The 25912-nt window shown below is 48.4% G+C and overlaps 1 protein-coding gene across 1 annotated transcript; it reads left to right on the top strand.

Annotated features, from left to right (window-relative positions):
* The first annotated feature begins 1306 nt into the window (after positions 1–1306).
* On the top strand, positions 1307–25326 carry MPND (MPN domain containing). Its single transcript, XM_077331974.1, has 13 exons — positions 1307–1531; positions 3367–3584; positions 6805–7035; positions 7508–7667; positions 10002–10077; positions 13892–13988; positions 14581–14653; positions 15543–15619; positions 16312–16480; positions 18829–18899; positions 22705–22794; positions 23216–23308; positions 24048–25326. The coding sequence occupies exons 1-13, from the start codon at positions 1522–1524 to the stop codon at positions 24129–24131; spliced, it is 1449 nt and encodes a 482-aa protein (XP_077188089.1). The 5' UTR covers positions 1307–1521; the 3' UTR covers positions 24132–25326.
* Positions 25327–25912: the final 586 nt, after the last annotated feature.

The following is a 25912-nucleotide window of genomic DNA, read 5'->3' as shown; positions in this document are numbered from 1 at the left end:
GAACCCCTGCCCACATAGTGCTGGCAGGGGCCCACGGGAATTGTAGTCTTGGGACATTTGGAGAACTACAGTTGGGCCACCCCTGTCTGACAGAGCGCCCAAAAGATTACTGTGAGTGTCACAGGATAGGCAGTGGCTTCCCTGGGAGAAGCACAATGGCAAGGAAGATTAGAAGAGATGTACTGGGCCAGACCAAAGGCTGCTAGAAGAATCCCAGGAGGCTGGGATGACTTCCTGAATTTGGTGTAATTTCTGTCTTTTCTTTATTCTTTCAATTATGTTTTAAAAAATCCTTAAAAGAAAAAGAAATTGTCTCTCTTTATGGGGAACAGAAGCACCTTGGGAGAACACGAAAACAATATTGGGAGGCAAAAGAAACAACGAATTCTGTGGCTGGATCTATATTTTAGGAGAAGAAAGGGTAAATATCTTTGAAACAAGGACTTACTGGAACCTTGTTCAACTTTCAGCATCAGCTTTCATCAGTGTTTAAAGGAAACGCAATACAGAGACTTTTTACTTAACCTTTCTTCATTATGCTCCTAAGATATAAGTTTGGCCACACGATTAATCGTTTCTCTTGCTTCTCTGTAAGGCGAAACATCCGCAACAGTTTGCCTACAAAAGTTAAACCAATCTATGCCTGAAATGTACACTTCTAATAAGGGAGAGGTTCTGCACAAATTATAAGAAATAATTTCCCAGGACTGCAACTCTTTCTTATCTCAGACTGCAGTATCCAAAAGACTGTTTCTTTTGTTTAAGGTTTTTTTTTTATCTCAGATTGCAGTATCCAAAAGATTGTTTCTTTTGTTTAAGAATAGTATGTATGTATGTATGTATGTATGTATGTATTCATTCATTCATTCATTCATATGCCGCCCTCCCCGAAGTATCTGATCTAGTATTTCGCCTGGTGTGAGCACTTAATTATCACTTTCCTGGCATCCCTACATTTGTATTCTTCCTTTTTTTTCCTAATATATATTTTGATTGAGAAAGATACAAAGAAAAGAAAAAGGAAATAGTGCAAATACAACAAAACTAATATTTAAATGATAATGAGGGGGCAGAAATTCATAGAGCTCACATGTAACAATGCATATCCTGGTGCCACTGGACTCTGATTCTATAGTAATAGTAATAGTAATAGTAATAGTAATAGTAATAGTAATAGTAATAGTAATAGTAATAATGGTGTCTACATAAGAAAGTCAGGAGCAAAGATACAATCCATGGCTGAGAGCAGTCAGCTGATGCGCCGTCCCTCTCCTTTCCTCTCCTCTCCAGGCTGGCTGGAGGCACCTGCCCGACCTGCGCTCCCGATGCGCGCCGCGCTTCCCCGCCGGCTGCTCTTCCCGGGCCGGCCTGCGGGAGGCGAGCACAGGCAGGCGTCGCTCGGCTGGGCTGCTGCGCCGTGACGCTGCGCCGAGGAAGGCAGGCAGGCAGGCAGGCCGGCCGGCTGGCTGGAGGGGGAAGCGCGGCCCGGGATGGGCGCGGCGCGCCGAGGATAAAGCAGCCATGGCAGCAGGTACGGAGGAGCCCCGAGCCGCCCGGCCTGGCCCGAGGCCGCGGGATGGAGGGGCCGGCGGGCCCGGGAAGGAAAGGGCTGTCGCTGGCCACGTCTGGGTGGGTGGGTGGCGAGAAGGGTTTCCCAGGGAGAGGGCGGCGGGTCCCCGCAGGCAGGCTGGCTGGCTCCTCCGGCCCGCCTCCTTCCTGGTAGGGAAAGCGGTCCCAGGGTCTGGAAAGGACCCGGAAGGGCCGTCGTGCCTGCCTAGCATGTCTGGGCCAAGGATTTCCCCAATCTCCTTTTACGGCCATCACTTGCCCGGGCAATGTCCTGTGGCAGGGAGTTCCCCAGGTTCCCTCTGAGAACAAAGAAAGATGAACCAGGAGGGGAACGTGGAGGTTTCATTTAGCATAACAGCCCGCTTGGCATGCCTTGGCCAAGGATTTCCCCAATCTCCTTTTATGGCCGTCACTTGCCCAGGGCAATGTCCTGTGGCAGGGAGTTCCCCAGGCTACCTCTGAGAACAAAGAACGGTGAGCCAGGAGGGGAAGGTGGAGGTTCCATTGAACATAATAGCTCTGCCAAGGATTTCCCCCATGCCCTTTTATGGCCATCACTTGCCCAGGGTAATGTCCTGTGGCAGGGAGTTCCCTAGGCTCCCTCTGAGAACAAAGAAGGATGAACCAGGAGGGGAACGTGGAGGTTTCATTTAGCATAACAGCCCGCTAGGCATGCCTTGGCCAAGGATTTCCCCAATCTCCTTTTATGGCCATCACTTGCCCAGGGCAATGTCCTGTGGCAGGGAGTTCTCCAGGCTCCCTCTGAGAACAAAGAACGGTGAGCCAGGAGGGGAAGGTGGAGGTTCCATTGAACATAATAGCTCTGCCAAGGATTCCCCCCATGCCCTTTTACGGCCATCACTTGCCCGGGCAATGTCCTGTGGCAGGGAGTTCCCCAGGCTCCCTCTGCGAAGAAAGAAGGATAAGGCAGGAGGGGGACATGGAGCATAATAGCCCCGGTAGCAGGCCTCTGCCAAGGATTTCCCCAATCTCTTTTCATGGCCATCATTTGCCCATGGCAACGTCCGATGGCAGGGCGTTCTCCAGCTCCCCTCGGATTTTGGGTTGCCTTCAAAAGGTTTGGGTGCTTTGGGCAGTGGGTCCCCCGCAGGTCACGGGAGGCTGAAACGGAGCACTTCTGAACACACAGAGGTCACTTAAAAGATACATGGACAAGAGTGTTCCTGAACTTGCGCCGACTGCCTAAAAGGGACATCGGACAACCATGCTTCTGAACATGGAGACCTTGCCAGTGGGGGCTTCCAGGATGAAGGGGTGTCAGTCCATGCCGAGGCTGGCACTGGCAGCGTTTCTGAAGGAGGGGGTTCCAGAAATGTATTCAGAACCCTTAACAAGATTTTTTTTAAAAAAAAAATCTTAATTTGGGGAGCAAAAGTCAAAGATGGGGGCCTGGAATGACTGGGCCTAGTGGGTGGGGTGGCCGTGCCTGCCCAAACAGTCTGGTACCCAGTTGATGGCTATTGCCTCCATGACCCTGTGTTATTCCTTGAAAACTCCAGAGACTTGTCATAAGTTGGTTGCAACTTGATGGCAAAAAACAGAGAGAGAGAGAGAGAGAGAGAGAGAGAGAGAGGTGGTTGGAGGGAGACCTTAATACCCCCATCCCCCAGCTCAAGGCCTGGGGCAGCTGCTGTGGTTGCCCCATAGCTGCAACTCACCTTTGAATCGTAGGGTTGGAAGAGACCTCCAGGGTCATCTAGCCCAACCCCCTTCAGAATGATTGGGACAGATCCCAGATCCTCCTACTAACTCATTCCCCTGGTTTTCTTGCCTCAGTTCTAGACGCCGAATCCTTTGGTGGCGATGAATGTCTGGAAGAAGATGAGGAGGAGCTGGAGGCCAGCCTGGAAGACCCCGAGAGCGAGCCGGTGGGGAAGTTCATTCCGGGTGGGCGCGGCTGCTGCATCCTGACCCGCCGCGGGATCACTTTGCGGGTGCTGCTGAAGGATGGCCTGATCGAGCCAGGGCAAGGCGTGCTCTCTATTTACTACCTGGTGAGATGGCACAGCTTCTCTTGCAACCGCTACTTTGAATTCTCTCTGGAAGGCTTGGCAAAGCCCGCCTCCCCCCTACTCCCTACACCCCACCCCATGGAGTGACCATCACTGGTTCCCACTCTTTTGAAACCATTAGGGAAATGGAGAGTGAACTGGGTACAGGATAAAGGTGCACTACACTGACCCTCGTACCCACTAAGATGTCTGCCTGGCAGCTTGCTTGTACAGGGAAAACCCACTAAATGGGGCGAGAAGGAGGCTAATATATCTTGAGCTAACTGGACGATGTTTATCAAGCAGATATACAGAGGGGTCGATTAGCTTATGTCCTAATTTGTGTGTGTTATTCTGAATGTATAAAAATCTGTGTCCGGGGCAGCTAGGGGGGTGCCGGATTTTGGACATGAGCCCACAGTGTCACCCTTTTGATTGCTGCAGCTATTAAAATAGTATATTATTATTATTATTATTATTATTATTATTATTATTATTATTATTATTATTATTATTTGTATGACCGCCACACTCAGCAAACTGGCTCGCAGCGGTTTACAAACATGTAAAATACAGAATCCAGTCCACAACAATAAAACAACATTATCAGTAGTATAAAACAGTCTCCTCATAAAATATCTCTAAAACTCCGCAATATTACAATAGTGGAATAATTAGCAACTAACATCATTTCAAGAGCCTCTTGTGGCGCAGAGTGGTAAGGCAGAAGATACACAGTCAGAAAGCTCTGCCCATGAGGCTGGGAGTTTGATCCCAGCAGCCGACTCAAGGTTGACTCAGCCTTCCGTCCTTCTGAGGTCGGTAAAATGAGTCCCCAGCTTGCTGGGGGGTAAATGGTAATGACTGGGGAAGGCACTGGCAAACCACCCCGTATTGAGTCTGCCATGAAAACGTTGGAGGGCGTCACCCCAAGGGTCAGACATGACTCGGTGCTTGCACAGGGGTTACCTTTACCTAACCTCATTTCCCACACATGGAATCACTGGGTCAGTCTAGAACAGTGGTTCCCAACCTGGAGGTCGGGACCCCTTTGGGTGTCGAATGACCCTTTCACAGGGGTTGTGGCAGGGCAAGCAGCTTGGCCGGTGGGGGGGGGGTTGCCATCCACACAACAGCCTTGCGGGGTAGATCGAGAGAGAGCGTTCGTCTGTCTGGAGCAGCGGAAAAGAGCGAGATCGGAATGGTGGGACAAGAGGCAGAACTGAACTGAGAAACCCCGGGGGAAAAAACAATTTATATACAATCATGAATAATGGATCGTCACACCATTGGTCAGTTTCGGTTTAATTTCTGTGAAAGAAGACTTGCATAATTTGATGGTTGGGGGGTCCCCACACCATGAGGAACTGTATTAAAGGGTTGAGCCATTAGGAAGGTTAAGGACCACTGGTCTAGAATCAGGCAGATCTCAAGAACGGTAAGGGGTTGCTCACATGATGGCTCAGGCACAGTCTTATACCAGTGGTCCCCAGCCTGCTCCCTCTCCCCGCCCCCCCCGCAGTAAAAAACTTCCCAGGCCGCAAGCAGCTTCTTGCTGCGGGAGGGCGGGGAGAGGGAATCAGGGCCGCACCGCGCACTGTGCATGTGTGGCCGGGGCTGTGCATGCGCACATGCGCCATGCGCAGCCAAAATCGCGCGTGCATGGCACTTTTGCGCATGCGCGGCCCTGGCGGTGCATGCGCAATGTGCGTGTGCGGCCTCAGAAAGGTTGGGGACCACTGTCTTATACCGGCCCAACCCCTAAGGGGAGGGTGGGGAACCTGATCTTAAAAGAATTATCTGGCCTTCACTGTGGACCATTGGGACCTTTCCCCACAATGGGGTGAAAAGAACCCAGACACCTCAAGGTGGGCGTGTCACTCTGCATTGATAGTGGCTGCATATTCATTATTTATTTATTTATTTATTTATTTATTTATTTAGATTTATATACCGCCCTCCCCGAAGGCTCAGATACATGAAACAGTCTTCGTTAAAACATACAGTAATTAATAACAGTGGTTGTAACCATATAACAGAATAATGTAACAGTATAACAATATAATAAAATAATATAACGATGGAACGGTGCAATACCACAACAGGTCCAGAGCGCTCTGGTGGAGTTCTGGGAGGAAGGGGGGAGAGGGGGGGAGCGGGAGGAGCGGGGGGAGCGGGGGCTCTTCATTCGCTGTTGGTTGTGCCTGGTCTCAACCAAATGCCTGGCGGAGGAGCTCCTTTTTGCAGGCCCTGCGGAACTGTTTAAGCTCCCTCAGGGCCCTGATCTCCTCCGGGAGCTCGTCCCACCAGGTGGGGGCCAGGACAGAGAATGTTCTGGCCCTGGTCTTTAGGGCCAGGGACCATTAGCCGGTTGGTGGCGGTGGAGCGCAGAGCTCTTTTAGGGGCATAGGCAGGGAGGCGGTCCCTCAGCTACACTGGTATGCCAGCGTGGTGTAGTGGTTAAGAGCAGCGGACTCTAATCTGGAGAACCAGGTTTGATTCCCTCTTCCTCTTTCACATGCATCCAGGTGGGTGACCTTGAGCCAGTCACAGTTCTCTTAGAGCTGTTCTGACAGAGCAGTTTTCTTAGAGCTCTCCTAGCCCCACCTACCGTGCAGGGTGTCTGCTGAGAGCAGACGAAAGGAAAGGTGTTAAGCCACTTTGGGACTCCTTCAGCTAGTGAAAGCTGGGGTACAAAAACCTTCTCTTCTCTGAAGAGGAAGGCTAATGCAAAATTAATCACCTGGAGGATTTTCAGAATAACACATGGCTTTAAAAAAAACAAGTTTTAGATCAGAAATAAGTGGACATCTAGGCAGATTTTGGTTACTGTAGTAGCAGACTGGAGGAGCTGAAATCTTGCCTCAGGCACTGACTTATTAAATCACATTCTGCCACAGCCACTCTCCACAAGGAGGGGAAGGAAATAATAATGCCAGCCTACCTTATAAGGTTGTTGTAAGTGAAGAAAATGGAGTATAGCAGGTTTTTCAACAAGGTTGTGAAACCCTGGGATTTATTGACAGTCCTGGAAAGGTTTCCCAAATGGATGGGAATTAATGTTTTATATACTTCTGTGAAACATACAGAAATATATTTTCTGTTGTCGGGGTTACAAACTCGCTTGTAAGTGTTTTAGAAACTGTACAAATGGCAAGTATTATTATTTTGTCCGTGTGAGGAGTTGTCAAATCCCCAGTCCTTGCTCTGTGTCTCACTCCAGGGGAAGAAGTTCTTGGGCAACCTGCTGACAGACGGGAAGATCGTTTGGCAGGAGACGGGCCAGGTTTTCAATTCGCCGAGCGCCTGGGCAACATACTGCAAGAAGCTGGTCAACCCAGCCAAGAAGTCTGGGTGTGGCTGGGCCTCCGTCAAGTACAAAGGGCAGAAGCTGGACCAGTACAAAGCCGTCTGGTTGAAGAAATACCAGCCCAACACCCCCCCTGCAGATGAGGTGATCCGTTCCCTTCCTGGCTCCTCCTTTTTGTTCACAGAGGAAATGAAATACCTGGGAGCGTGGGGAAGGTGTTGGGGTGGCCAGCAGATGGCTTCAAAAGCAGATTGGACACATTCTTGGTAGAGAAATACTATGATATCCATGGCTGTTAGAATAACTGCCCTTCTTGTTTGGCTCAGGGCAGGTAACAACAGAGAACCTGGTAGATTGCCTTTGGGAAGGAACTTCAAAAATTGAGGGGCATCAGTGTAAAAAATGTGTGTTTGTGTGTGTGGGGGGGGGGGGGGGAAGCACCGCTGTTCTTGCCGGAATACTGGTTCCAGAAGGACACTCTGCACATGAATTCCAGAACTCAGCGCAGGTCTTTGAAGCAGTTTCTGAGAGCCCCGCTGCTCTTGGAACCAGGATGCAAGAAAGGTGCAGGAACCAGCTTGGAGAGCATTATATTTCTGTATTTTGCCTGACCTAGAGCTTGGTGAGTGAAGGAGAGGAGGAAGAACTTGCTGATGATGACGAAGAAGAAAGCAAAGGCATTAAGTCCTCTCTCTCGGAGTCCATGCTGGCTAGGAGGCTGGAGGAAAAAAACCGGAAGCATCCTCACAAAAGTCCAGCAGAATCCCTTGGCACAGGTAAGCCTGAGATTTGGGGAAAGGGAGGATTTGTTGCAGCAGCGACCCGCTCTCCAAATGCTTTGGTTTTTGTAATGTCGACACAGCTGTTACAGAACCCCAGTGGCAGAAGAGGACACATGACTTTGGCTAATGTTGCACATTTCTGAGTAATTTTGTGATGAATTGTGTTAGCCGCAGCAGTCAAGTCACAGGAAACGTCTGGCAACCCCATAGGGCAGCCATTCTCAACCAGGGTTACTAGAAACCCCAGGATTACACCAGAGTAAGGTTGCACGCTCCGGCGCAGTTTGGCCACTTCGATGATCGCCAAAGCGGCTGAACCGCGCCGAACCGTGCCAAACCGCACCGAACCGCACAACCCTACTCCAGATACCTGGAGAGGTGACTCCAGTTGGGGGGATGGGTTATTTTTATATATTTTTTAAAATTTAGTAAGCCAGGGAGGTGTCAGGAGGACAGAGGGACTTTCTGCTCATCTGTCCTGTCTCTAGTAGCCTTGTTGAGGTCACACACAATGGAAAAGGAGTGAGATGGAAGAGCTGGATCTGCTGCACTCCCCCCAATTGGCTCCCCCCATTTCCCCCCACTCAGAATTTCTTCTCAGAGCCCTGCTGGCAGAAAAGGGCTGGAGGAAGACTATTGCAAGCAAAGGGATCCAGATATTCAAGCAGGAGAGCAGTAATGCCACAGTTTACCCTCCAAAGCATGAGCCTCTTGTGGCGCAGAGTGGTAAAGCAGCCGACATGCAGTCTGAAGCTCTGACCATGAGGCTGGGAGTTCAATCCCAGCAGCTAGCTCAAGGTTGACTCCCCAGTCAAATTAAAAATGTTTAATGATGTCTAAAAGGTTGCGTCTGTGTATAAATGAGTTAATAATAATTACATAGACTGAAGCAAAACAGATAATAGATAAAAGATAAAAATAAGTAATAACCAGTTATCCAATCCTCCACCATAGGCTCAATTAAGTAATAATTTGCAACTGCAATAAATGCCAATGGCCTAGAATGATTTCTTGCATATCCAAGTTCCCTTTTGTATCACAGTGGCCAAAAATTCGGCTACTGGGACTTTTCAGCTAGTAGATGTTATCCACTAGTAGATTTTGAGTAATTCTATCCATAGGGCCAGAAAGAGCCTCTTGTGGCGCAGGGTGGTAAGGCAGCCGACATGCTGTCTGAAGCTCTGACCATGAGGTTGGGAGTTCGATCCCAGCAGCCGGCTCAAGGTTGACTCAGCCTTCCATCCTTCCGAGGTCGGTAAAATGAGTACCCGGCTTGCTCTTGCTGGGGGGTGTGGGGGTAAAACGGTAATGACTGGGGAAAGGAACGGCAAAACCACCCCATATTGAGTCTGCCAAGAAAACACTAGAGGGCGTCACCCCAAGGGTCAGACATGACTTGGTGCTTGCACAGGGGATACCTTTACCTCTTACCCTCCAAAGCAGCACTTTTCTCCAGGGAAACTGATCTCTTCCATTGGATCCCCAAATCCCACCTGGAGGCTAGCATTTCTAGCCAAAAGCTACTACCCCTGGATCCAGGGCAAAGATTCCTTTCTTTCCGAGTTTCTGGCAGCTTTTTCTGACCCTGGGGAAATACATTCTGTTACAAGCCATAAAAGTGCTCATCAAATCAAAAAGAAGCCAAAAAGAGAAAATGCCATTTTCGTCCTGCGCTGCGGAGTAGCTAATGCCTGAGCTTTTCCTGACCCTGAGAAATACATAATCAAGGAGGAGAAACCAAATACATAATCAAGGAGGGGAAACTACCAAGAAGGTCCTGCTTCTGGTGAATGCTACTTTGCCACCCTCTTGGGATAGGATCCTGAGCAGCTGGGAGATCAGGTAGGTTAGCATTGGCATCCTTTTAGAATAGCAAAAGTTTCTATGCAATGTTCAAGGGCGTTCACCTGCTAAGGGGTTGTTCATCTGCCTGGAGATAGGCATTCCCTAATAAAAACTCCCCAAACAACTTTGCTTGCGTGTTAGACATTTTCTTCAGGATAATCATCTTTCAGGGAAGATCACGCTTTTCCCCAAAAGTGAAAGGTTGGGACGGAGGGCAGACTTGCCCACCAGGCGATGCGGCCGTTGCAGTGGAAGGATTCGAACTCAGGTCCCTCGGTTAGTCTCCCCAGCTCACAACATTGTTTTCAACCCTGAACGTCGCTAAAGGTGCCCACTTTGGATTCATGCAAGGCAGAAACCTCAGTTCAAAAGTGAAACTGCTCTCCTCCGCAGGCATTTCCTTGTTTCTGCAGGCATCTGGGAAAAGAGGAAATATTAACCGTTTTATTTTTGCAAGTGAACCATGTGGATTGCTTTTTCCAGATAACGGCAAGAGGCCAGAGAGCAAGATTTGTGTTCCTGTACGCTATTGCAGTCTGGGGAGTCGGGATTCGTCCAGGTATTCATGCAAATGCCGGTTTGTGTCTCTGCTCCTGTGCCACCCAGTTGAGCATGACTGAAAAGTGTGATTCTGAGAGCTCAGTGGAATGAGGCCAGAGGTCCATTGAGGCAATCACCCCTTTTCTCACAGTGCCCAGTTAGATGTAGCTGGTATCCAGAGGTAGAGTGCTTCTCGATGGGGAGGTTTTGTTTTAATAATCCTGGCTCTGAGCTAGAAGAAGAAGAAGAAGAGTTGGTTCTTATATGTCGCTTTTCCCTACCCAAAGGAGGCTCAAAGCGGCTTACAGTCGCCTTCTCATTCTTATCCCCACAGACACCCTGTGGGGTGGGTGAGGCTGAGAGAGCCCTGATATCACTGCCCGGTCAGAACAGTTTTATCAGTGCCATGGCGAGCCCAAGATCACCCAGCTGGCTGCATGTGGGGGAGCGCAGAATCGAACCTGGCATGCCAGATTAGAAGTCCACACTCCTAACCATTACACCAAACTGGCTCTCTTCTAGATGATGAGTTTGTCTAAATCCCTTTTTAAGCCCCTTAAAGAAGAATAATTTTTATAACCCTGTTTTCATTACCTGAAGGTGTCCCAAAGCAGCTTCCAATCACCTCCCCTTCCTCTCCTCTCAACCGACAGGTAGGTGTGGGCTGGGAGAGGTAGGTGGAGCTGAGAGAGCCCTGACAGAACTGCTCCATGAGAACAGCTCTAACAGGACTCTGACCAACTCAAGGTCATCCAGCTGGCTGCATGCGGAAGAGCGGAGAACCGAACCCGACTTGCCAGATTAGAGGCCACAGCACTTAACCTGCCCCTGCTCCCTCCCTCCCAGAAATCCACTCATGCGTTCTGCCCCTGGACCTGTTTGCATTGTTATACTTACCTTTGTTACAGTTATTAATGTTAATATTATTACTGTTGAGGTTATCTATACATTATGGAAAAACTAGTCCCTTGAATAGTTCTACGTTCTATGTAAACCGCCCTGAGCCTCAAAAAAATATTAAATATAATAAATAAATAAATAAACCATGACACCACGCTACATTTAGAATCCCTGAAGCTGTCTTGTCTTGGGGCAGTGAATTCCACAGGTGAATTATGCAGAAAGGAACTGCCCTGAATTTGCCGGCCATCCATGTTGTGGGACTCCCCCTTCATTCTAGTAACCTCTCCATTTTCTCCTTGTCACGCATCACTTTATAAACCTTATTTTTTTTATTTCAAAAAATTACATCCTGCTTTCCTCCCTAATTAGAACCCAGAAGTGGATTTTCATATAATTCTGCCCTCCTCGACTTTATGCTCAAAACCTTGGGAGGTAGGTTGGACTTAAAGACTGGGACAGGCCCACATTCCCCCAGTAAGCCAGGCAAGTGATTTCAACCTGGTGCCCCAAGGTCATAGTCCAGAATTCTAACCACTAGACCAGGGGTAGCCAAACTGTGGCTCCCCATATGTCTATGGACTACGAGTCCCATGATCCCTTGCCATCACATGCTCCCAGGCTCATGGTAATTGTAGTCCATGGGCTTCTGGCTGTTGGCTAAACTGTGGCTCTCCAGATGTCCATGGACTACAATTACCATGAGCCCCTGTCAGTTCTGCACTAGACCAAGGCACCTCTCAAGCCTCTCTAAAACCCAAGTGCTTTCATCCTTTCTCTCAGAGATGGAAAATAAGGCCAAGGTCAATGGTGCAAAGTAAACTAATAATATATTTCACTACTTGGTTAAAATCTCCCGAATTCTGTTAGCTTTTTGCCAACTGGATCCTTCAGAGGAATTGGTTAATCTCCCAGTATTGCTCGAGAAAAACTAACAGGAGCCCCCTGAAGGAGCCTGTTCGTGAAACATGTAGGGAATTTAAGCGGAGTAATAAAATATATACTTGATTCTGCATCATCAGCCGCCCGAGACCTTATTTGCTATCTCTTAGTGGCTGCTGTGGCCTTTTAATTTTCTCCTGGTTTCATCCTGGCCCTAAAGAAGCCCACCTGGCCTCAACCAGGGCCAGAGCCTTCTCTGTCCTGGCTCCCACATGGTGGAACGAGCTCCCAGAGGAAACCAGGGCCCTGACGAAGCTAAAACAGTTCTGCATGGCCTACAAAAGGGAGCTCTTCTGCCAGGCATTTGGTTGAGGCCAGGTGAGCAGCAACATCTACAGGGCCCCTGCTCTCCCCCTCCCGGAAATCCATCAATGCGTTCTGCTCCTGGACCTGTTTGCACTGTTGTACTGTTACCATTGTTACAATTATCACTTAGTAGTATTAATGTTATGGTTATTTATATGTTATGGATTGTTTCCTGTATAGTTTCTACATTCTATGTAAACCTCCCTGAGCCTCTGTGGAGGGCGGTATCTTTAACCCACTCCTAGCGGAGTGGATTAAATAATTCGCTAAGGGCCCCGGTGGCGGGCCCTGTCCGTGATGAGGAAGGGTGCCAATAGGCCCCTTCCCCAGGACTGACAATCGGAGGGCCCGATTGGGCCCTCCGATTGTCACTCAGCTGCAAGGGACCAATTGGCCCCTGGCTGCTGGACTGGCTAATTGGGAGGCACTTCGCGCCTCCCGATCCACCCCCCTTCAAGCTCACACGTACCCGCCCCAAACACGCGATTACCTCCCTTGCCAGCCCCAGGGAATGTCGCCTCCTTACAGCCGCAACACGATACCCCGCCGCCCGCGGCCCTGGACCTGCCGCAGCCTCCAGCCGCCGCTGCATCCTCCAGACCTCCCCCCCGCCCTGCACGCCACGCCCCGCAATGCCACACGGAGATCCTGCCTGCGACGCTCCCGCCCACCCCGCTCGCTCCAACACCCCCTTGGCTGCCGCCTCACCTCGCCGCACGCGCCAGCTACAGCTAAGAACCTCGCTGCCCCTGCAGCCTGCCCCCGGCAGCGATGCTGACGCCGACACGCCACGCTCCTTACAACAGCCCTGCCGACAGCCCACTCACCTCCATCGCCATTTAGACCCCGGTAGGCCGCGCTGCCGATGGGGGGGAGGGGGCCAGGACGAGCCACCTCCGCCTCACGCGGCGCCCCAACACCCCCCTCAAGTACGGACCCTCGCTCAGCACCCGTGCACAGCCGGCCCCTAACAATCTTAAGCCCCGCTAGCGCCTGCTGCATTCCAACAGCAGTGGGCTTATTTACTAGTATAAATATAATATATACATACATACATACATACATACATATATTTGGCTTATCATGACCAGGAATATACCACCATAGCACCCCTTTCTCCACACATGATTATCGAGGCTCTGATCTTCCATCCCCAAAATCTGTCATATATTTTAGTGGTCCCCAACCTTTTTATCACTGGGGACCACTCAACACCTGACAATTTTACCGAGGCCCGTGGGGGGGGGGGGTATTTACTCCTCTGCTCTCAGCCACTGCCCTAACGCTCTCTGATCTCTATGGTAATGTTTAAACATCCCTTCAAAATAAGATACAGACACGCCACAACAATGAACATAAGGAACATTTTATTTTCATGGAACTTTTACCTCATGACAATGACAAATCAATGGGAACCCTGAGCTTGTTTCTCTGCAACGAGATAGTCCCATCTGGGAGTGAGGGGAGACAAGGACACCTGAAGTGTGTTGTAAAGGGCCGGGGGGGGGAGAAGGCGTCCTTCGCGGTCCACCTCCAATTAGTCGAAGGACCACATGTGGTCCACGACCCACAGGTTGGGGATCGCTAATATATTTTGTTCAACAACTCCCCCCCCCAAAAAAAAAAGAAAGAAAGAAAAGAAAGAGTTTCTTGTCTTTATGGATGCAGGTCTTATATCTCTGCAGGAATCCACACACCTTGGTAGAGGTGACGTCCTTTGGAGCCCTGAACAAATTCCAGCCATTCAACGTGGCCATTTCCAGTAATGTTCTTCTACTCTTGGTACGTATTGTGAGTACGTTTTTTCCCCTAAACAAAAAGCAAAAGAAGTTTTCAAACCGTTGAATGAGAAAGAATATGTTGCATGACTGAAAAGGAACTGAGCTGAAATGAAATTCTAGTCCAAAATGTGTTTTTGAAGTTCCTGAATTTCAGTTTTTTTAAAAAAAATAGCTATGTTTTATTTGAAAAGGAGAAAGAACAGACAAACAGAAAATAAAGAGATTGGAGCACCTCATTAATAAAATAAACAATAAGCAGAAAAAAGGTTCTCCCCATTTCCTCTTCACTGAAATGTTAACAAAAATTAATATTTAACAGTAGATAATAATTCTTCATTCGGATATCTTAACTAATCTACTTTACTACTATGTTGTTAATATTCGTCATTACTACTTATTAAATGTTACCCAGCGTATCGTCTTTAAAGAAATCTGAGGCTCTTCGCGGATCGGACGCGGGGGGGTAAACTTTCCGACGACCCTGCAAGACCTGCATCCTAATCTGGATGGGAGGGAGGAGAGAAGCTTGCCTTCACAGGAAGCTTGGAGGGGAACAATTCCTTACTTAGTGGAATCATTTTCGTCCCCCTTAGGATTTCCACAGCCACTTGACCAAGAGTGAAGTAGTAGGCTACCTGGGTGGTCGATGGGATATCAACAGCCAATGTAAGTATTTGGGGGACGGGTGATGAAATTATGGAGGAGCTGTGGCTAAGTGGAAATGCCTTGGTTTTACATGCAGAAGCACCCGGCATCTCCAGTCCAAAGGACCAGCCAGTAGGCAATGCCAGAGAGCGTCTGCCAGCCTGAGTAGACAATACCAAAGGTCGGGTTCCGTATAAGGCAGTTTCACAAGGGAATCAGCTGCAGCTCAGTGGAAGAGCCTCTCCTTTGCATGCAGAATTTCCAAGTTCAATTCCTGGCATCTCCAGGTAGTAGTAGATGTGAAAGACCTCCTCCTGAGACCCTGGAGAGTTGCTGCTAGTCCAAGTAGAGAAGACCAATGGTCTTGATGTGCCAAGAGTCTGAATTGGTGTAAAGGAGCAAGTTATTTCAGGACAAGCAGAGAGCTGCACCTTTACTCATGCTGATTTTTCAAATATCAAGGGTTATATCCATTCCAGGATATGGCGGGGGTAAGGTAGGGTCCCTCCAGACCAATCCTGCTTGTTGCAGAGGGAAAATTTAAATCTCCCCAAATCAAAATGGAAATCGCATTCAGTGTAGATGGCAGGGATGGAATCGACCTGGGATTGGAATAAAAGCTCCATGCAGATTCAGCCCAAGTTTAGCAAGTGTAAGTTTGGCTGTCGAAACATGAAATTCTGGGGAGCCACAAGGAGCTGAGAGAATATTTAGCAACCTGCCCTCTCGGTGGTCAGCTGGGGGGATCTGCCCTGGGTCCTTTGAGGGCTTCTGAGCATGTTGACCATTTTCAGCCCTGCAGAGGAGACTCATTCCAAGTAGATGTGCATGGTTGGGGAATGTTTACCCAGGAAGATCAGCTTGGGAAAGTTTGAGCTGATGCCAACTTTGTTCACCATTCCGTTTATAGTACTGACAGTGCTAAGGGCCTTCCCTTGCCGGTCGCGCCTTGGAGATGCAGAGACGGCGGCTGCTGTGGAGGAGGAGGTGAGATGGGGGAGCAGAAATGGGGGTCACAGAATGGCACCCCCCTACACTGAGGTGAAGGAGTGGCATCTCCTGAACTTTGTGCTGGGATAGACTGGAGTGCCACCATCATCTACCAAGGTAGAGTTCATAAAATTCCCCTTTCCAACAACAGTTGCTGCTTTCAGTTAATCATGCAGCTGTGACAGGCAACCTCCTTCAAGTTGTTCAGTTTCCTCGAAGACTTTAGGTTGCCTCTTAGAGATGCACGATTGGTGGAAAGGAGGCTGTCGATGAGGGCATTTTTGTCAAATATCTACTTTGGATCTGATCGGGTGGCCCATTCACTTCTGGTGTAATGAAGGAACAGAATGAGCCAACCTTAGACGTGGATACCTGTTGTGTCTCTGTATGAGTCATGCCTCTAAGCTCTCAACTCTTCAGTGGGGAGGCTTGCCCAAAATGGCGGCAAAGACGTCGTGAATGTTTTGAGCTTGGCTGCACCTCCAAGTGGAGCCATTTTGAGGTTTTGTCCATTGCTCTGTGTCAAAATTCCAAAGGTGGCCACATGCGCAAAAAGGTCAATGACCCCCAATTTAGATTGTGCCATCCCTATAGCCAGGGCAGACTTGGCTGGCTGCATTTAACATAGGAAGACTAAATAGAGGAGACTTTTAATTAAGCAAAAGTAAGCTCTCCTCTCTTCTCTGCAGATCTGCCAAAACCTCTTCATGCGTGGGCTCTCCCTGGTGGGATGGTACCACAGTCACCCCTTCAGTCACGCTCTGCCGTCTCTCCAGGACATAGACACACAAATGGATTACCAGCTCAAACTCCAAGGAACTAACAACAGTTTCCAACCCTGCCTGGCTCTCATCTGTGGTAAGCAGGAAATGCTTTGGAGGATTTTTTTTTTCTCCTACCACAGTGAGGACTAGAAACCTTGACAGTGTTGCTCCCAATGTCTCTCTGTGTTACTAACTAAAGCTGCAGAGAACAGCTTCCAGCAACACTGGCCTGGATCTCAACTGTGGTTAGAGCAACTTATTTTGGGTGCTGCTGTGCGTGTGTGTGAAATGCTTTCAAGTGGCTTTTGACTTATGGCAATGCTATGAATGCTCTCCAAAATGTCTTATTGTTAATATACATGCTCAGGTATTGCAGACTGAAGGCCATGGCTACCTTGATTGAGTCTATCCATCTCCTGTTGAGTCTTCCCCTTTTCCTGCTGCCTTCAGCTTTTCCCAGCGTTATTGCCTTTTCCAGTGACTCTTGTCTTCTCAGAATGTAACCAAAGCATGATAGCCTCATGTGATGGACAGCACTTTCGAAGTGCTGAAGTAACAGCAAGCGAATGGTTGAACATCTTCACTAACCAGTGGGAGCCAGAGCCAAAAACTGCTCAGAGTGCTCAGACTGACCAGCAGCAGCTGAGAGGAAGCTGAGATACAAGCTGTGTGCTGGAGAGATTTCATTTTAAATCAGATGTTGGTTCAGAGAGCAGTCGTTACAGATCCTTAGCTGAACATCCACTCTGAGGAGAAACATTAGAACCTCTTCTTAGGCTGAAAGCTAAATTAAGTGTCTCGAGAACCGTGGCAGATATTTGGTAGTTGGAATTTGGGCAGTGAGATGACATATGCAATTCAGGCCAAATTAGGAGAGTTCCTCTGAAGACTGGCCGGGTAAACAAGAAGGGAAAGCAGGTGTGGAGATTTCCTCAGACTTGTGTGAGAGAAAGTGCTTTAGACTACTTAGTCAGAGGAGTACTCCTAGGAAAGGAGTAAGTGGTGGTACTAGTTTAATAGTGCCCACCTTCAAGAAGCCAGGGGAGTTCAGTGGAACTGAAAATGGAAACAAAAGATAATTTATATTTTTGGATAAACACAATAACGAAACCTCTCTGAGTAAACAAAACTAAAATACTAAAAAAATCTGAAAGAAAAGCCTATTAACATCCCCAAAGCCTTTAACAAGGAACTTAAACTGTAAAATATCTGATGTGCAAGAAAAAGCTTAATCTCCTCGGTCCAACTACCCTATTCCTCTTTGCAAAATAAAATCTTCTAATTGTTTGTTGTTAACAATGCTTCAGGGACTTTCTGACAAAAGGTTTTAGGAAAATGAGCTCTTGCATGTTCCCAAAAAGTTCCTGGGCTGGTCAAATCTAAAGATCTGTCCGTGACAGGGTGAGCATAATTTTTCTAACAAAGGGCAGCTCCATCTGTGAGGGAACAACATTTCATTTTGGACAGACAATTTTACCTTAGTGTGAGGAAGTGTGTGTGTGTGTGGGGGGGGGGGGGGTTCGTCATACCTCAGTTTAGTCCTTTCAGTTTCTAGGGAGCATTTAGCCTTGATATTATTTATTTCATTTATTTATATTTCAACAATTTTAGGGGATCCACCAATAGTAACTCCGGGACCTCAGCCCGGCCTCAACCATATGCCTGGCAGAAGAGCTCTGTCTTGCAAGCCCTGCGGAAAGCTGATAACTCTGGTAGATCCCTTAGCTCTTCTGGGAGCTCCTTCTACCAGTCTGGCGCCTGGTTGAGGCCAGGTGAATGTCTCGGGGGCCCGGGACTGCCAGCAGATTCATACCCGCAGAGCAGACAAGCAGTCCCACAGATCTGAGCTAGAACCCGCTGATTTGTTTATTTGTGGTCCACTGTCTCCATAAAACTGTCCTCTACCACAGTCATCCGCAACCTTTTTAAGGCTGCGGACCGGCGGCGGTGGGGAGGGTGATCGCCCGGCCATGCATGCCACACGTGCGCGACTGTGCATGCGCGTTGGCACAATGCGCGGCCGCAAACGTGCATACACAGCACTTCCGTGCATACGCACATGCTCAAAGCTGCCACGCATGCACATTTGCAGCCACACATGGCGCAAACATGCATGCGCAGCCCTGCTTCCCTCTCCCCCCACCTCCCACAAAAAGAAGCTTACCGGGCCGCAAGATAATCGGCTCTACCACATGGAACAGGAAAGCATAATGGCCTGAGTAGCCCAGCTCGGCCTGAGCAGTCATGCTTTGTACTTGGATGGGAGACAACCCCGAATGACTGGGTTTGCTACACAGAGAAAGGCAATGGCAAACCACCTGTGCACATTTCTTGCCTGGAACACCTTGTGAATGTGGTTGCTGAGAGTTAATGGCCCCTTCTTCTTTGTCTTGGAACTTAAGGCAGATTATTTACCATCCTCCTCCGTTTTTTCCTTCTCAGGTCCTTACTACCCTGGCAACCAAGGCATGGAGTCGAAGATCTCCCCCTTCTGGGTCATGCCCCCTCCAGAGGTAAGTTTGCAACCTGTTCTGTGGGGACGGAACAAAAATAGTAAGAAATCAGGGCTTGCCATGGTGGGGATAGGGAATAGTTTAAAAACATCTGGGGGTGAGAATTGCCTTGGTGGATCGTCCCACGTGCCATCCACCTGCTCTGTGAGTCGTCATGAGCTCCCATTTGCAGAGGCAGTGTACCTGTTTGCCACTTGAGGACTAGCATCAGCAGGTCGTAGGTTCCACCATGCTCAGTTTGGTTCGCTAGTTTTGGACCTTTGGCTGGATCCAGCATAGGCAGTTATGAGATTCTCACCTGGTAGTCGCAGGGCATCATTGGCAATAGCTCCAAACTTATGGAATGCTCCTCCAGAGGAGACTTGGCTCTGCGTTTGATGAGCATCTCTGGTGCTAGTTTGCTTATAGAATAGTTGTTAAGTGAACTTACAATGTTTTAGTGTGGTTTTTTTCCCCCTCCTGTTGGCTGCGCATGTTTATGTTTTAAATAGGAGTGATATCTGGACAAAGCTCTCCCATACCTGGGAGCTGAAGGCTGGTATTATATGCATAGAATTTTGATTACAACTTTGAGTTGGAAACAGCCACCGATGAAAGATCTGCATTGAAAACGGAACAAAATCTAGAATCCGTTCTGGTTGTTTCGTTTATCTTTAAAATAGAGATTATATAAATATATTGTTAACTGATTTTGATAGCCTGGTACAGGTTCTCTCTTTTTTCTGTTATGTTTTAAATAGTAGCATACGGTAAATGAATTATATAACATTTAAAAAAATTTTTAAGTAGCAACGTGCAACAGATGCATTTTAAAACGTAAAGTCTCTTCTAATAAATTACGTGTGCGTGTGTCCCTGGGGACTATCAAATCGCCTTCAATTTATACTGGACCTCCCAATGAATGACCTCCAGAACATTCAATTGCTGATAGCCTTACTTGGGTCTTGCGAACTGGGGGTGTGGCCTTCTTGATGGAGTCCATTCATCTCCTTTTGGGTCTTCCTGTTGTCTTGCTGCCTTTCACTTTTCCTGGCCTTACTCTCTTCTCCGTTGACCCTTGTCTTCTCAGAATGTGACTGGAGTTGAGTCCTTTTAGTTTCTAGGGAGGGTTCAGGCTTGATTTGAGGCATCACACTGAAATCGCAATATGTCTTTGTCCTGCTGCAAACTGCATTGGTCAGATTGCACCTGTAGTCCTGTGTGCAGTTCTGGAGACCTTACTTCAAAAAGGAGGTGGACAAAATGCAAAGGGTTCAGAGGAGAGCGACGAGGATGATTCAGGGCCTGGGGATCAAGCCTTGTGAGGAAAGGCTGAGGGACTTGGGAATGTTCATCCAAATAATAGGAAGTTGAAAGGGGGCATGATGGCTCTCTTGAAGTATCTGAAAGGTTGTCCCCTGGAGGAGGGCAGGGAAAGGTTCTGTTGGCAGCAGAGGAGCGGACCCGTAGTAACGGCTTTAAACAACATGTAGAATGGTACTGGCTAGATATCAGGAAAAAATTGTTCACAGTCCGAGTAGTTCAGCAGTGGAATGGTGGAATCCTGCACTGAGCAGAGGGTGGGACTAGAACCTAAAAATGTTGAGAAAGCTGCAACATTGTATGATAAGCATATTTCATTTGATGTTATTTTGGAGCTCAAATATATAAAAGCATAATATTCCTCCTCTGAGGAAGACCTGCACAGGTCGAAACACGTTCGGTCTTTGGATCTTAGGGTATAACTAATTTATATATGTGTCACTCTGTTTTTATTGTTTTTAATACTTATATATTTGAGCTCCAAAATAAAATTCAAACGATATGCGTTACATCACATAAAGTTGCAGATTTCTCCACCTTTTTAGGCTCAACTCTATTCCAGGCTGGGTTTTCTCCCCCCACCCTTTTCTTTGTTTGTTGGTTGGGCTAGGTGTCCTGTAGGGCCCCTTTCCAACACAATGATTAAGGGTCCTGTGCTTTAGAACCCAAAGATATCTCATTTGGGGAAGTCCACACTCCCTGTAAAATTCTCCTCCAACACCAAGTTCCAAATGAATCAAATTTCTTCCTCTCTGCTTCCTTCATGGTCCAACTTGCATACCTTCACAGAGTTATGGGGGATATTGTGGCATGAATAAACTTGATCTTAATTGCCAGCAACACATCCTTACATTTAAGAATGTGCGTGTGTGCACGAGAGAGAGAGAGGGGGTGGTTGGTTGGAAAAGCAAAAGGCAGCAGGAGAAGAAGAAGAAGAGTTGGTACTTATATGCCACTTTTCTCTACCCAAAGGAGTCTCAAAGCGGCTTCCAATCACCTTCCCTTTCCTCTCGCCACAACAGACGCCCTGTGAGGGCTGAGAGAGCCCTGATAGTACTGAAGAAGAAGAGTTGGTTCTTATATGCCACTTTTCTCTACCCGAAGGAGGCTCAAAGCGGCTTCCAATCACCTTCCCTTTCCTCTCCCCACAACAGACGCCCTGTGAGGGCTGAGAGAGCCCTGATAGTACTGAAGAAGAAGAGTTGGTTCTTATATGCCACTTTTCCCTACCCGAAGGAGGCTCAAAGCGGCTTCCAATCACCTTCCCTTTCCTCTTCCCACAACAGACACCCTGTGAGGTGGGTGAAGCTGAGAGAGTCCTGATATCACTGCTCCATCAGAACAGTTTTATCAGTGCCATGACGAGCCCAAGGTCACCCAGCTGGTTACATGTAGGGGAGTGTGGAATCAAACCAGGCTTGCCAGATTAGAAGTCCACACTCCTACCCACTGCACCAAGGTGGTTCTCTTTTCAAGGAAAAGAGGAAGACCCATCCTGAGATGGATTCGCTCGGCAAAGGAAGCCCCAGCCCCCAGTCAGCAAGACTTGAGCAAGGCTGGTAACAGAAAGACTCACACATGAAGCAGCTTTCCAGGGTCTCAGGCTGAGCTCTTTCCCATCACCGCCTACCCAATCTTCTTAACTGGAAATGCCAGGGATCGATCCCATCCTTTATGCATGCCAGGCGGAAACGCTGCTCCTGAACCACGGCCTCTCCCCGTGGATGTTTTAGAGCAGTAGTCCCCAACCCCTGGTCCGGGGACTGGTACCGGTCTGTGGATCAGTCTGTACCCAGCCGTGGCTCCTCCTCGTCCTCCTCCACGGCTGCTGCCTCAGGGGCTGCCCTGCCACTCTACCACCGGCTCACCTTTGGTGCTCTCCAGTGGCCACCATGGCTGGGGCTCCCCCTCGATGTGGCACTGCACAGGTGCTGCTGGCAGCGCCCCCCAGTGGGCGGGGGGAAGTCAGGGGCACCGGCGGGAAAGCAAGTGGAGCAGGGGCTCAGGCGGCAGCAGCGACGTCCCTCGGCAAAAGACTATTCTCCCCCCCCCCCTCTCCCAGGGCCTCAGTAAAACTGTCAAGCGTTGACCAGTCCCCGGTGATAAAAAGGTTGGGGACCACTGTTTTAGAGGACATTAATCCACAGGGTTGCCATAAAGTCAGAAATGACAACACTGAACACACACAAAAATAAATTCAATTTTTGTTATATGTTGCTGTTTTTAAAATTCTTGCTTTGCCCAAGAGCGATTACTGGTTTATTGTTAAAACAGCCCTTGGGGCTTGGGAAGCTGACCAAATAGGGTGTCAAGGGCCTCGGTGTACCACTCCTCTCTTCCTAGGGTCTGCTCCTTGGAGGGACGCTGCCTCTGCACACGCAAGTCCCACTGACTAAAACCAGAGGAGGAACTTGTTATTTTACCATGCTGTTCAGTGCCACTAGGAGGGCAGTGCACCGTTAATTGCTCAAGCTGCTACCCGTGTCTCTTTTCTCCTTTCCAGCAAAGACCTTACGATTACGGAATCCCCATGGAGGTGGAAGTCACCTACATCCAGGATGGCTTCCTGACCAACGACGTGCTTCATGAGATGGTATTCCTTCAGTTTTCATCTAGAAACAGACCAAACTGCTGAGTATTACTGGGCAGGTTGGCTGCTGATGCTACAAAATTTTGCACCAACCAGGAGAGTATTTTAACAACTCCCCAGAGCAGGGATTCCCAATCAGGGCTCCTGCAAAAAAAAAAGGAACCGCAAAAAAACACTCTTATTTGTCACCGTCCTACATAGATTGAGCAGGGAGAGAAAGAAATATCCTCCTTTGATTTCCAAATTCGCATGAACAAGTTTTGCAGTTTCCAGCGCAGGCGTGAGGAAGACTTGAATCTTGCTTAGGGAAAGATGGATTTTACATTACAGCCCACAGCTGATTGGCCATTAGGTTGACAGAGTCCCAGTGCACGCCTGCACTAAATATCTGGCTTTTGACAGTTTGCTCCTTTGCCCCCTCTAGATGCTGCTGGTGGAATTTTACAAGGGTGCTCCTGATCTGGTGAAATTTCAAGACACGTGGGGGCCTGAACAGACTTACCTGGATAAGCTAAAGGTAAGACAGGTAGAGGCTGGAACGGAAATGACTTCTAGAACTTGGCTTTGCCTTGGGGCAAACTCTTTCCCCAGTTCACACAATCAAACCAGAGATGGAAGTCTACCAGTAACATCTGCACCATTCTCCCATCTTCTTTCCCCCTTCTAGGGGCTGGGTTCACCCCGTGCAACCAATAGAATTGTGGCATGCAAATGAGTTCCACGGGAAAGGCTGCTGGTTGGGCTCCTTCCCCGTGATGTCACAGTAGTAACTGCAATTCCTATTGAGCAATTCCTACTAGGAAGTGTAATTCCTACTAGGAATTGTAATAACTCCGTCGGGGCCCTAGGCTCAGGCAGCAGCTCTTTCAGATTGGAGTTCAGCGCTGAAAAGGCCCTGGCTCTGGTCAAGGCCCGGTGGATATTGTTGGGGCCAGGAACTACCAATAAGTTTGTGCCAGATGACCGAAATACTCTCTGGGGGAGAGTATTGTGAGAGGCGGTCCCTCAGATACGCAGTTTCCAGATTGCCTAGGGCTCTGTAGATCACTACCAACACCTTGAACCTGAGCATTACCAAGATTTGGATGTATGACATATAGACGACAATTGTGCATGGATAATTAGTTTCGGAAAACCAATGGGGGATTTGGAAACCTTTTAGACAGGCTTATATGTAGATTTGCCGCCAATGGATTTTTTGCTGTTGTGGGTAGCTAAAATAAATTTATTTGCAAAAACGCTCTGTCTCACTGCAGGCCTCTCTAGCGGCCCACACGCCCAAGGACCAAGGTTTTGGACACGTTCTCGACCAGGTCTACAGTCTTCTGAAGAGCAGCTGAAGCGACAGAAGAACAGAGACTGGGAAAGTCTCTGTTTCCACAGCTGACTTGATCACCTGCTGTGAGCCATAGACAGATGGCATGGCGGGTGTATTCTTTGCCAACCTTTTTCTTTTTTGGGGAAAAAAACAAAACAAACCAAGATGATTTTCCTGACCACCCAAGCTACCGGGGAGCTGTCAACTGCCTCTGCCAGATCATTTTTTGGGGAAGAAAAGCAGCTCCTTTGCATCGACAGAATCACTACCCTAATAACACATCCCAATAGACCAAGAGCCAGCTTGGTACAGTGGTTAGGAGTTCTAATCTGGTGAGCTGGGTTTGATTCCCTGCTCCTCCACATGCAGCCAGCTGGGTGACCTTGGGCTCGCCACGGCACTGATAAAGCTGTTCTGACTGAGCAGTGATATCAGGGCTCACTCAGCCTCCCCTCCCTCACAGGGTGTCTGTGGTGGGGAGAGGAAAGGGAAGGTGAATAGAAGCCGCTTTGGGACTCCTTCTGGTAGAGAACAGCGGCATATAAAAACCAATTTTTCTTCTTCTACCCTAATAACACATCCCCATCACTACCCCAGTAATATCCAACAAAGGGAGCTTTGCCTCTCAAAAGTTCATCTCCCCCCTCACACATTTTATTGGAAGCCAGCTTGGAGTAGTGGTTAAAAACAACGCCTTCTAATCTGGTGAACCGGGTTTCATTCCCTGCTCTTCCACATGCAGCCAGCAGAGTGACTTTGGGCTAGTCACAGTCCTGATAATTCTGTTCTCACAGAGCAGTCCTGTCAGAGCTCTCTCAGCCCCACCTTTCTCACAGGATCTCGGTTGTGGGGAGACAAAAGGAAGGCAATTGTGAGTCCCCCTGAGACTCCAGGAAGTGAAAAGCAGGGTATAAGACACCAGGTCTACTGCACTTGGATCTAGCTGTTCTAGCTGCACACCATCACAGCTACCTTCTGAAACTACCCTAATAATACAGCAATTTTCCCATTTTGCAGAGGAGTAAGTGAGGCCAAGCGCAAAAAGACTGTGACAGAGGCAGGACCTGAACTCCATTAATATCTCTCATTCACAACGACCTGGCTTGGACCCTGATCTATGGGCAAACTCAAGAGCAATCCTGTTGGGGGGCGTGGGGGTGGGGAGACAGAACTGTACATGGAATAAACAGAAGGGAAAGGCCTTTCTCCAATGTTAAGTTATTTGTAAAAGTAGATTTTTATTAAAAAAGCATTTGAGTTGCAAGAATACTTATTGGGGGAAAGGTGGGCAGAAATGCATGAGGGATGTACAAAAATGGTGGTAGGGGCCAACCTATTCAAGGAGAGTGCACACTGCGTCTCTGCATGCTATCCTGCCATGCTCTGAATGCTGCAAACCCTTTGCAGTCAAAGACAAGAGAATAAGCTACCCCCTCCTAAAGAGGTGGAATGGTCAATTTCTGCACACGCTGTTGAGGATCACTTTCTACACAGGCTTGGCCTAGATCAGCAACTCAGGCAGAGAGACTGGGTAGACTCCTCCATATACAGTTAAACCTGCCTCTTATACAATGACATTGAAAGTTTCCAGGCATTAAAAAGGAGGACTTGTGCCACACCAGTCTGAAAACCAGGGACCTAGGGAGTAAAGAGAGAGAGTCTTTACCAGGGACCAGGCTCTCTCCCCATTGTGCAGCTGGGGTTCAACTGATGTTTTGCTTTTGGCTTTGACAGTTTTGCAGTGGTCATGTTCCTTTCCTCCAAACTGAGAACAAAGAGAGAGCAAGCAAAAACACTACTCTT

Source organism: Paroedura picta, chromosome 4 (genome assembly GCF_049243985.1).
Source record: "Paroedura picta isolate Pp20150507F chromosome 4, Ppicta_v3.0, whole genome shotgun sequence".
Classification (NCBI taxonomy): Eukaryota; Metazoa; Chordata; class Lepidosauria; order Squamata; family Gekkonidae; genus Paroedura; species Paroedura picta.
This window is presented reverse-complemented; position numbering and strand designations above follow the sequence as displayed.

Excerpts from the sequence above, each read along its gene's own strand:
- MPND (XM_077331974.1), top strand. Across the intron at positions 7,036-7,507 it reads ACACCCCCCCTGCAGATGAG|AGCTTGGTGAGTGAAGGAGA; the intron begins GTGATCCGTTCC and ends TGCCTGACCTAG. Across the intron at positions 23,309-24,047 it reads CTTACCTGGATAAGCTAAAG|GCCTCTCTAGCGGCCCACAC; the intron begins GTAAGACAGGTA and ends GTCTCACTGCAG.